Consider the following 12379-nt stretch of genomic DNA (forward strand, 5'->3'; position numbering starts at 1 on the left):
GAAGGTGCCTTGAGTATCAGGGGCAGGTGGTGTAGAAAGCAAGCCTGGAGGACTGAGTTGGAACCAGAGCAATGGACAGGCCAAGGCCATAGGCGTTAGCAGGCTGGGGATGGGGTGGGGGACCTCAGTCCTTTTCTCAGCCCTCAGCCTGGCTAGGCTGGTGGTGCAAGGAGGAGGTCAGGTGGGTAAAAGGAAGTCTTCCCATGTGGTCACAAATGCAAACACTTCTCAGCCCAAGTCAATAAGCTGACCACTTCTGGGAAGCTGAGCCTGAGCCCTGTCCTCAGCAGTGCCCTCCCCAAGGAGTCTCCCAAGGCTGCCACCAGCAGAGGTTCCTGTGGTTGCAGTGTTCACCCCAGGCTTTATACTGACCTCACTGGACCTGAGGGGAAACCTCGGCTGGGCCAAGTTCCAATGGCATCAACTTACATTCTTCCCATAGACTAACTCCCAAGCTTGAAGTCTGTGAAGGCACAACCTGCATGAACCCCTCCTTAGACAGGCCTTCAGTGTCACCCATATACCCCATTTACCCACCTTCCTAAGCCAGGGTGGGCTCCTGCCTGTGTACCTGGCGCACATTGCAGCCTTGTAGGTCCAACTCCTAAGATGACTGTGGGTGGTGACTTTCGATGTTGTCTTACTTTCCCTGTTGCTGTGACAAACATGTTGACAAAAGCAACTTAAAGAAAACTTTAGCTGGATGTTGGTGCTGGCATGCCTTGAATCTCAGCACTCAGGAGACAGGACCTTTATGAGTTTGAGGCCACCCTCTTCTACCTACATAGAAAGTTCTAATACACCCAGGGTGTATTCACAGAGATCCTGTCTCCAAAAAACAATAAGGAGCCGGGTGGTGGTGGTGGCACATGCCTTTAATCCCAGCACTCAGGAGGCAGAGGCAGGCAGATCTCTGTGAGCTCAAGATGAGCCTGGTCTACAAGAGCTAGTTCCAGGACAGCCTCCAAAGCCACAGAGAAACCCTACTTTGACGCCCCCTCCATGAACAATAAATGAGAATATTAAAAAGGTCTATTTTGGTCCACAGTTTGAGGTTGGGAGTAGTGACACTGGGCACTGGGGAACATCAGAGACTTCACACCCTCCTGTGGTTGCAGGCAGGGGACATAGGACTGAGATGAAACCAAGGGTAGCTCTTGTCGTGAGAGTGCAATGCAGACAGGGCCAGAATATATGACCAGAAAGACCTGTTTGAGCTCAGAGGGTATCCTCTACCCCTTTGTGCAACCAGATCCTTCTGTACATCTTGGTCACATTGGCTTGGGTGACAATCGTGTTAGGAGATGGATGCACAAAGTACTGAGAACTGCTAAACGGTGTTCCTATTTAAAACTGGGGAGATGACACAGGAGGAAATGGCTCTCTTCAGGCAGGTGTCATCATTTGGTGAGGATTTGTCACCCTGAGGTATCTGTGTGATATCATGCTTCTCTAAGGGCCCAAGATCCTAACACAGATGTGGCTTGCTGGGAGGTATCAATTCCAGGTCTCCAACCCACTGCCTTCAGGGATCCAGAGCAACCGATTACCCTTTCTAGCCCATCCCTCCACCACACCACCCTTTTGTACTCTCCCTTCCTTGAAAGAACACCAGTGAGAAGCCTGGGTGTTCCCTCTGCCCAGCTGTCCATTCCTGGCAGGAGGCCTGTGGCCTATGATAGGAATCTGCAATTGAAGACCTTGTAGTAAACAGCAGGAAAGGCGTTCTGGAAACAAGACTGATGCTTGCACCCTGAGTGCACCCATGTTGAGCACAGGTCATGCTGGACAGCTCCCAAAGGGGTAGGGAGGTTCTGGTAAAGTTGAGTAGAGCTCTCACCTGTTTGCCAATGCAGCCTCCAAGATGGTTACCCAAGGGTCATCTGACAAGCTTTTGGGAAGTCAGGTGGGAAAGTCCTATATAGGCACCCACAATTGGCCCTGTGCCACCTCTCCTCTTGTACCTTAGATTTATTTCCGGACAGACCAGGTCATTCTTGTCCTGTCCCACACTGCCTTTCCATTTTCGTGAATGGATCATATTCTTGGCAAGTGCCCCAGCACTGAGCGGCACCCCAGCCCTCAGAGCTTTCTACTTTAAGAATCCGGTGAACTGAACCATCCTGGGCTCTCCAAGGAGAATGAGACTCGGTTACCCCTTCAGCACCACAGCCAGTCTGCACCAGCCAGAGGCAGGCTGCCCAGGAACTTGAGTGAGACACAGGGTAGACATACTAGATGTCCTGACTAAGAGAAAGGCAGCTACTTGCCACCTCTGTTGGGGTAGGTCCTGGTCTCTGTAACCAACATTCTTTCAGATTGGGGAGCTCATCAGATGTCCAAAGCAGGGTAGTGACCTTGTGGTCCCTCAGTTTCCATGCCAAGCCCATCCCCAGGGCAGCTGATCTGAAAACTCTGCCTCCCTAGATACCACTCAGATATGCACTGACTGGAGAGGAAAGAAACCCAGACTGTGGCCACAGAAGACACAACACCTTTTATATAATGTTTTATTTCATTTTCAACAAAATTGGATTAGAAACACACAGCTATGGGGGTATCTCATCATCTCTGGGACCAGTTCCAGGTATATAGTTTCCCCTGTCCCTTGAGAGCTCGCCAGCTGCTCAAGGCCCTGGCTGCAGGCAGCTGGAGCTGCTCACCAGACCATGTGGGTCACAGGAAGAAGGAACTCATGAACTTTGGCCACGGCTAGGACTGCTAGCCCCCAGGACCTCTTGCAGGAGGGACCTTACTTAACCCATCAGAGACCAGACTAAGAGGAAGAGGAGGCCAAATAGAGATACCAGCCCTTCAAAGTTCACAGAGGATGGGCCTGGTCACTCCCTCAGATGATAGCAGCCTTTCTGGAGAGCTTTTCCTTGTAATATAACTCATAGCCATAGAGTTTGAAAATGCTGGCAGCAGGCTGGCTGAAGAAACAGAGTGAAAAAGGGCAGCTGGTGAACCAGGACCCAGGCCCTATGGCTTTCACTGTCCCAGTTACCCACTCCTAAACACTAGGCATGAGATCCCTAGTCCTCACTAGAGTTGTCAAACTCCTCCCAGTCCGACACGCTCATCACTTCAGAGGCAACATCTGCATCTGCCTGGCTACGGTTGGGGGTCCCTCGGGGTGGCTCACAGAGCAGGGAGCGGGGTAGGGTGAGCACACAGGCTGCAAGGCCTGAGATGGAATTGTTCAGCTGAGGCCCCTCTTCCCAGCAGTCTTTCTCTATGTCGTAGATGTGCACGTAGCCCATGCGGCTGCCTCGGTTGTGAGAACGGCCACCCAGCACATATATCCTGTTGTCTAGAACAGCAATACCAGGTTCGCCATGCCCAGCTGGGAGTGGGCAGACCATTGACCACTGCCGAGATGTGCAGCTGTAGCAAGCCACCTGCAAAGCCAAGGTCAGGGTCAATACCAGCAGCTTCTGGGACAGTTGCAGCCCAGCACAGGTCACTTCTGTCATCTCATCATCTCCATATCCAATCCTGCTTGTCTCTCACTCCCATGGACCCCACCTAACATCTTTTCCTCCTTCACAGCCCCCATTCATACTTGGTAAGTGCGTGTGGAAGCAGTTATTTGCTCACCAATCATGACCACCACCCTTCTTCTCATAGATTGTTGAAAAAAACAATCTATTGATAATCCAAGAAATGTAATACCAAAATGTCACCTGGTAACCAGCAACCATGGAAGGAAGGAAGGAAGGAAATCATGAAACCCAATGCTGGTGAAGGGGTGGCAAAGCCAGTTTGCACCTGTCTCACATGTCAGGAAGGGAATTTAGTCATATGTATTAAGAGACACTTAAATCTTTTCTTCAAGCTGGGCAGTGGTGATGAACATCTTTAGTCCCAGGACTTGGAGGCAGAAGTACGCCACTTCTGGGAGTTCGAGACCAGCTGGTCTATACAGTTTCATAAACAAACAAGTGAATAAACACTGCCATGCAGTCCTGGCTGGACTCTCTGGTGTGTGGATGACACACATCTAGAACTTGTGGCAGTTCTTCTACTTTACTTCCAAGTGCTGGGGCTACAGGCCTGGGTAACAAATGCTCAAAATCTTTTTTTTTTTTTTTTTAGGATTTATTTATCTATTTTATGTATGAGTGCTCTATCTGCATGCACACTGGCACACTGTTATGCCAGAAGAGGGCACCAGATCCCACTAGAGATGGTTGTGAGCCACCATGTAGTTGCTGGAAATTGAACTCAGAACCTCTGGAAAAGTAGCCAGTGCTTCTGAGTCATCTCTCCAGCCCCATGGCTCAAAATCTTATCTGTTTCACTAAGCAATCAAACTGGGGTTCTAGGTACAATAGGCAAAATAATGCCTCCTCACTCCAGGAGGTCCTCATCCTCTCTATGTAGACCAGGCTGGCTTCAAACTTGCTGAGATCAGTTGGCTCAGGACTGAGCTGCTGTGGCCAGTCTACAGACAGTTCTGACTTAATGTTTCACTTAAAAGCTTTCAGCTTTATACTGCTATAAATTTTGGCAGAAACCATTGTTCAGAGTTTGGACGTGGCCTTTTCATGAGTTAGTTAACCCAGTACAATTCTTGTGTGATATTGGGTGAGAGATGTGAGCTGCAGCCTGTGTCAGCTACTCCATCTTGAAGGGGAACACTGAGCTCCTATAGCACCCATGTGGTTAAGTGATGACAGCCCATAGATCAGGGTGCTAAATGCATTTGTATGTGTGTGGAGGCAAGAGATCAACCTTATATGACATTCCTCAGGAGTCACCATCTTGTTTTTTGAGACAGGATCTCTCACTGAGACCTAGGCTCAACAATCAGGTTAGGTTGGCCAGCAAGCTCCAGCCTGTCTTCAAGTCCCAGCACTGGGTTACAAGCAGGCACCACCATGCCCAGTTTTTTGTGTCATCCTTGCGCTTATATGGAAAGCACTTTATGGACGAAGCTATTTTCCTAGCCTGGTTAAATGTACATCTGAGCTAGGATATTTTTAGTTTGTTGTAAAACTATATACAATCCTATCATGAATGGAAGAATACCTTTAATTACATAAGTACTCAAAATTAGAAAAGAGAAAGCCAGACAGAAGGGTAGGAATGAGGACTCCACCTGCTCTTACTGGCTTATAGATGAAGTTGTTGCTGTGAGGTGGAAATGTTAATAGAGGTAGTCAAGCCCCACTCCAAGAGCTTCCAAATCAATGGTTTGGGGTAGGGGTTGAGATTCATGAACCTGAGAAAACCCAAAACACCTGACCAGCTCTTCAATGCCAATATTATCCATAATGTGGAGTAAAGCTTAGGCTAACCCAAATGATGCATTGATCTAACAAAACGCTGCCAGCTACCGGAGTGGGGGCAGGCAGCAGTTACAAAGCTGGCCCACTGGCACAAGCCTGTATTTCCAGCTAAAAACAGTAAGGCAATATTGCCCAAGTTAAGAGTTCTGACAGGGTTACAAAATGAGTTCAAGGCCAGCTTGAGCAACTTAATGAAATTATACCTCAAAATAAAAAGTAAAAAGACACCTGTAGATTAACTCTGTGGTAGAGTTTCTCTAGCACATGTGAGATCCTAGGTTTAATTAATTTCCCAATGTACACATACACACAGACAGTTAAACTGGAGAATGCTAGGGACAATGCTGGTGAAAAAAGTACATTTTGTGTCTTCAATTTCATTTCACTGCATAGCCCAGGCTGGTCCCAAACTTGCAAACCTCCAGTCTCAGACTGGAGCGCTGGGGTTACAGAAATGGACTACAACACTTTTGCTTGGGATGCTCTTTGACTGTGAACAACTAAAAGCAAGTCACAGACAGACTAAGAGCAAGCAGTACAGGTGGAAGGGATGAGTGCTTCTCATTTTTCTCTAATCTTTGTTAGAGGGTTGACAATGTGGGTATGTTAAATTACAAGAGTTTCTCTAAGTAGCCCTGCCTGGCCTGGAACTCACTGTGTAGACCATGCTGGCCTTGAACTCAAGAGATCAGCCTGTCTCTGCCTCCCGAGTACTGAGATAAAAGGTGTGCATCACCACTGCCCAGCATGGGCATGCTAACTTTTTGATGAAACATAATAACCAAATGCACAAGTGAAATTACTATGGTGGTCATATATATGCATCATACAGAATATGAAGCAGTAAGTATAAGCCTTCATGAAAGCTGTGGGCTTGGAGTGATATGAGTTCAACAAGTCTAACATATGTGCCCTTCTGGTGAAGGACATACCTACATAGTAGGGAGGCCATGCATGAATGGAGCCAGAGAGTGCATGGGAACTCCCTGGACCTTCTGCTCAATTCTGAGGTTGGTGGCCTGGGCCCAGCTCACCTGGTGCACATCCCTCCTGTAGCCAGCATCATTGTTGCTGCCTCCAATCACAAACAGCTTGTCGAGGAGAGCAGCCATGCCATGCCAGGCACGTCGCACAGGCCCGTCAGCCAGAGTATGCCATGTGTTGCTTTCTGGGTCGTAGCAGTGCGTCTCTTTCAGGTAGTCCTCTCCTCTGCGACCACAGGTAATGTACATCTTCCCCTGCAGTGTGGTGCCTGCATGGGCATATACCTGTTTGGAGTCATCATGAGATCCAGGAAAGGCAAAGAATGGGCAAGAAGGCAGTGAGGAAGGTGGCCAGTAGCGGCTGCCTCCACCACTCTGCACCTGCCTGATAACGCCACATCTGAAGTACCCTTACATACCAAGAATACACCGCAGATTCTATCTGAATATACTGCCCTACTTGTTGACCCCAACCTCTTTCCAAGAGGGCATGTTATCTACAGACCCAAAAATTAATGTAATCTTTAAATCTCTTTGTCCCTAAAGGAAACATCTGGATGGGGAACAAGAAAACCAAGGCCTACTTTCCAAGTTGCCAGAAAAGCACGCTGGCAGTAAGGACCTGCCCTTGATGGCTTCAACTTCTCACCAGCCATCTTCCTAGATGTGTCTGAAGATAGTTCCCACCTACAGGAAGTGGGCTACAGGGAAGAAAAGGAAAAGATGGAGACAAAGCATCAAATGTAATTGGGTCTCCGTATCCATGGGTTTGCATCTCTGAATTCAACCAAACAAGAATGAAAAATACCCAAATACTCTTTCAGGAGACCCAGGTTCAATTTCCAGCACCCACATGGTAGCTCACAACTGTCTGTAACTCCAGGATCCAACACCACACAGACACACATACAGGCAAAACACAAATAAAATAAAAATAATTAAAAAAAAAAAAAAAGGAGACCTCTTCAAACACAGTTACGATTCCTACAATGAGCACCTGAAGCCAAAGGAGTTAATTCTCCAGCCGCTCACATGTGTGCAGAAGTCAGTTCTCTCTTCCTCTGTGAGACCCAGGGGTAAAACTTAAGTTGTTAGGCTTACACGGCAAGCATCTTTATTCACCAAGCAAATGTGCCATCCTGAACTCTGTCTTTAAAGACTTCCCCTTGCTCACTCCCTTTGGACACACCTGTCTATGGTCCACCACAGCACATGTATCCTAGTTGCAATGCCTTGCTGTTCCTGAACAAACACTTGGTTTTGGAGGATTGGTCTCTCTGTTGGTCAGTTTAAATTGACAATAGTCACAACCATGCCTCTCCTAGCCCAAATCCCTATACCCAATGTCTGACAATCACCAACCTCTTCCCTATTTCTATAATATTGTTATTTCAAGAACAACATAAAAATAAAATAGAACAGGTTTGGTCTTGTTTTGAAATAGGGTCTCTCTATCCTGGAACTCTCTGTGCAGCCTGGTTGTCCTGAACTCACTATTTAGATCAGGCTGGCCTCAAACTAAAAATGACCCCCTGCCTCTGCCTCTCAAGTGCTAAGATTAAAGGTGTGCGCCATCTCACCTGGTCTGAAAATAGAGCCTTTACTACTGGCTTTCTATCCCTTTCTATGCTCTCCATTACCCAGTTAGTTCCTTTTTATTGCTGTGAATCAATCACAGTTTATTTAGCCATTCACCTGTTGAAGTATATCGAATTTGTTCAGTTTCTGGCTACTCTCCAAAAAAATGGCTATTAATATCCATGGTGCATGTGTTTAATCCCAGCACTAGGGAAGCAGAGGCACAGAGCAGCCTCACACTGTGATTAAAGGTGCATATCCCAACACTTTACTTGCCTTCTTCAATACTATGGTCCAGAAATATGGTTTGCATCTATTTTTTTGCTACTCAGTAACTTCTTTCTTAAGTTTCCTTTTAAAATGTTGGAGGTGGGGCTTGTGAGATGGCTCAATTCCAATAAGCAAGGACCCTATTTTGATCCCTATGATCCACATGGCAGAATTAGAGAGCTAACTCCTGGAAGCTATTCTCTGACACTGACAGGTTCCCTGCCACACACAAATGAATGCACTTTTTAGAAAGGTCTTTGCCAGCAAGAGTTTTTAATTTTGAAAAGATCCAATTTATCAGTTTTTCTTTTTATGGCTCATGTTTGACATCAAGTCTACAAACTCACTTAGTTCATATCCTGAACATTCTCTTCTGTTTTTGTTTTGTCTTGTACTTTTGGTTAAGATAGGGTCTTATGCTGGGCAGTGGTGGTGTACCCCCAGCATTCGGGAGGCAGAGGCAGGCAGATCTCTGTGAGTTTGAGGCCAGCCTGATTTTCAGAGCTACAGAGAAACCCTGTCCTGAAAAAACAAAAAACAAAGAGCAAACCAACAAAAAAAGTCAGGGTCTTGCTACATAGCCTTGGAATTCACTATGCAGACCAGGCTGACCTCAGGTTGGTTGTGACCCTCCTGCCTGTCTCCCAGCACTGAGATCACAGGCATCATCACACATCTGGTTCTGTTCTGGTTCATTTGTCTAAAGGTTCTAGTTTTACATTTAAGTTGGTGAACCTGAGTGACCTCCACACCACTCTTTAGTCTTCCCATTCACTTCTCTACCTCCACAGGCCTGGCCCAGCCCTACAACAACACAGTCCCAGCATTGCCCTCCTCCCTCCTCTTCTTTACTCTTCAGGCTTTTTGTTCATCACAAGGCTCTTCAAGCTTGTCTCTCCCTGCCCTGCCCTGGGAGTTCCTTTGCCACTGAAAATGGCTAATTTATTTTTAGGCCTTACTTTGGCACTTATTCAGATAGACATTCCCCAATAATACATCTCCACTTAATCGTTCAAGAGCCCTCACCCCTCCAGAGCATCTCAGCCTTCTTCATTTCTGCCATCTACTCATTGTCACGGTAACTACTTCAGTGGTGCTTGGGATGGTTAATGAGTCTCTTCTGCAATCTGCCTGGTGGAGGAGAGTTTGTCATTTGTCACCACTGGATCTCCCTGACTTAGTACACAGTATGGAAAAGGTGATTGCATGCATGAAGGAATGACGGTGACTAGCAGCTGAATAAATGGAGTGAAGTTCAAGATTGCTCCTCTGTGGCCAAGGTGAAGACTGCAGCTTTGCCCACAGAAGCCCTTCACCCACAAACCTTTCCCAAACCCCTGGAACAGGATCTACCAGCTCTCAAGAGCCCCAGATATTTTCCATGCAAAATCTGCTCATTTTTCTAGAACTAGGACTGGGCTTCCTTCCCTGAAAAGAAGTTAAAGAGCAAGGATCTGGCACGGCTGGAGCCTGTAGAAAGGATGACAGGAATTGGGCCTGCTCTGTGATTTGGTCAGAAGATCCTGATCTCAAGCCAATGAGGTCAAAGTCTTCATCCCCACAGGTTTGAGGAAGGGTGAGAGAGAAAAATGGCAGGTAATGGAAAGAACTCCAAAGCCAGAGGAGTTCTGCCCAGTCCCCTGATTGGGGCAGTTTTTGTTTTTCAAAAGATTTATTTATTATGCATACAAGGGTCTGTTTGCATGTATGCCTGCCCACCAGAAGAGGGCATCAGATCTCATTACAGATGGTCCAACATGTGGTTGCTGGGAATTGAACTCAGGACCTCTGGAAGAGCAGCTAGTGTTCTTAACCACTGAGCCATCAATCTAGCCCAGTGGGGCAGAGTTTTTAATGTGTGACCACTACATCATCCTGATTCTGGAGTGCCTGATGATCCCTAAGGTGTCAGCCTGGGACAAGTGCATAACAGACCCAACACCTTTCCTCAGAGGCCAAGGCTTTAGAGCTGATGCCAACAAGACCCAACCCTTGTCCTGGGATCCCATAGGTGGTCTGGGGCTAGGCCAAAGTATCCCAGAACCAGAAAAGAATAAAACGTACCCCATAAAGCATTACCTTCACATCATGTACATAATTTTAAGCATCTCCAAACTGGACTAAACCAAGGTGTTATGTTGTATGTACATGATTATTTTACTGTCTTTATGAAAATAAAACTTCCAAAGCATGGTGTAGCCTCTGGAAGCTCCTGTGGCTGTTTTGCTGTAGGGGAAGAGTCTGAGGACAACCTGTGAACCAGCACCCTCCAGTCTCTTCAAGTCCCTCTGTTTTGACATATTTGGAAATCTTCCAGCTTATGTCAGCAAGAACAGATAAGGGGAAAATTTCCATCTATATAGAAGTATAGGGACAAGGTGAGGGGCAATCTCACCACATGAAACTCATAAGGGGCACTGGTCTGACAGGCCCTCCAATGTACCTCTTACAGAATCCTGGGATAGGCATGGCTTCTGATTACCAGGCCTGATTCCCTGACCTGGGCCCAGGGCCAGTCTTGACACCTGGGCCTCTGAGTACAGCCCATGGAAGGAAACGGGGAAGACTCCTGTTGGAGGGCTTCCTTACCTCCTTCTTGAGTGGGGCCACATAATCCCAGGAGTTGGTGGCAGGATCATAGCGTTCCACAGCACTCAGGTCATTGTGGTAGTCACGGCCTGCCACAGCATAGATGTACTTGCCCACGACACACACACACAGATCTGCATGTTCCTGCTGCAAGGACTGGATCTGGAACCAGCGATTGTGCCTCGGGTCATACCTTTGGAGGACATGAGGACAGTACATCACTGACCAGGAGGCCTACATTTTCTACTCCCCCACTTCTTTGCTGCAGCCTGGTCTGAACACCCTCCATCCTGGCATTAGGCCCTGCTGATCCAGAGCCATGACAGAGGTTCATGAAGCACTATATACTCACAACATAGCCTGGAGTAGGCTTTGTATCTACCCAAATGTTCATCACAGGCTGTGGCCACCTTCCTTTCACTTGCACTCCAGACTGGGTACATCAGCCTCCTCCAACATTCTATTCTGTGAAGTCTGCAAAGGTCACCCTAGTACTATCACACTCTTGTTCTTAGATAACCATAGGCTCCCTTCAGCCCCCTTCATACACTTGAAAAAACTACATTAGTCTCTGATTGGTGGCTTTCCTGACTTCCCACCGAGGGAAGTCTTCCCCACCCCCACATTCTCAGAACACCCTTCTTGCTGAAGTGGGTATGCCAACTTTCACTTTGAACTGTGGTCAGAAGAGCAGGATGCTGTCAGATTCCAGGAACCCCACTAAAGGAAATTGAACCCACTAAATGAAAAAGATAAGGCTGACTACATGAAGCCAGAGGATCCTGAAGGATCAGGAAGGCCTCTGGGCTAAGGTCACCCTGGAAATCTGCAATGAACAAACAGTCCAGGCAAGAGGTACACGAGAAAGGTGTGAGGCAGGAAAGGAGAAAAATCCCTCTCAAGCATTGTTACTACAGCTTACTTTCCTGTTACCAGGCCACATTATGTCACTTTCAGAGAAAATACAGTGCCCCCAAGTCACAGCTTTGTTTCCCTCACAACTGAAGAAGAAGAAAAAAAAAAAATCTAACCCTCAAGCAACAAACATCATCCAACCTTGCACAGAGCCAGTCCTGTTACTGCTGCTCAACACTGGTCAGCCCTGGATGCATCTCCCTTCTTTTTGCTATGTCTCTTACCCACTACTGCGAGGCTTCCAATTCCCCCAGGGTACTCTCAGCTACCTTATATGTCAACTGTCAATCACTGGTCTCTACTGTATTTTAGATCCCGTATTTAGAACCTGACTGTTCACTTAACCATCCTCAATAGAGCCCTGCATTCCCCATCAATACCAGCAAAACCCATGCGGACACCCACGCCTGAGGCCTTTCTACAGCCTAAATCCATCCTCAGTTTTTTTTCTTCATTTGCCACCGCAGGAACTGAATCAACAGCCACTGTATGTAAGGCAAGTGTTCTACCATCAAGCTATGTTCTCAGCCTCCAACTTGCTAAACAGACCAAGCAGGCCTTTCACTCCCCATCCTCCTACCTTAGTATCCCAAGCACTAGGATTATTATAGGTGTCCATGACCATGTTCAGGAGACCAAGCTCCTCTTTATTGGATTAATTTTCTATTTTGTTTCTGTTTGTATTATTGTATGTATGTTCCTGATGGGGGGGGGGCACTGACATGTCATGGCATGTATGTGAAGGTCAAA

The 12379-nt window shown here is 47.1% G+C and overlaps 1 protein-coding gene across 3 annotated transcripts in view; it reads right to left on the reverse strand.

Annotated features, from left to right (window-relative positions):
- Positions 1-2493: 2493 nt before the first annotated feature.
- Klhl22 (kelch like family member 22) overlaps positions 2494-12379 on the reverse strand; it is a 33846-nt gene continuing 23960 nt past the window's right edge. For all 3 annotated transcript variants that reach the window (XM_027413162.2, XM_027413163.2, XM_027413164.2), the window contains 3 exons: positions 10715-10907; positions 6329-6562; positions 2494-3401 (listed from right to left, as the gene is read on the reverse strand). In XM_027413162.2, coding sequence (XP_027268963.1) covers positions 3036-3401; positions 6329-6562; positions 10715-10907 — 793 coding nt within the window. In that variant the 3' untranslated portion in view covers positions 2494-3035. The remainder of the gene's footprint in view (positions 3402-6328; positions 6563-10714; positions 10908-12379) is intronic.

This window comes from Cricetulus griseus, chromosome 4 (assembly GCF_003668045.3).
Source record: "Cricetulus griseus strain 17A/GY chromosome 4, alternate assembly CriGri-PICRH-1.0, whole genome shotgun sequence".
Taxonomy (NCBI): Eukaryota; Metazoa; Chordata; class Mammalia; order Rodentia; family Cricetidae; genus Cricetulus; species Cricetulus griseus.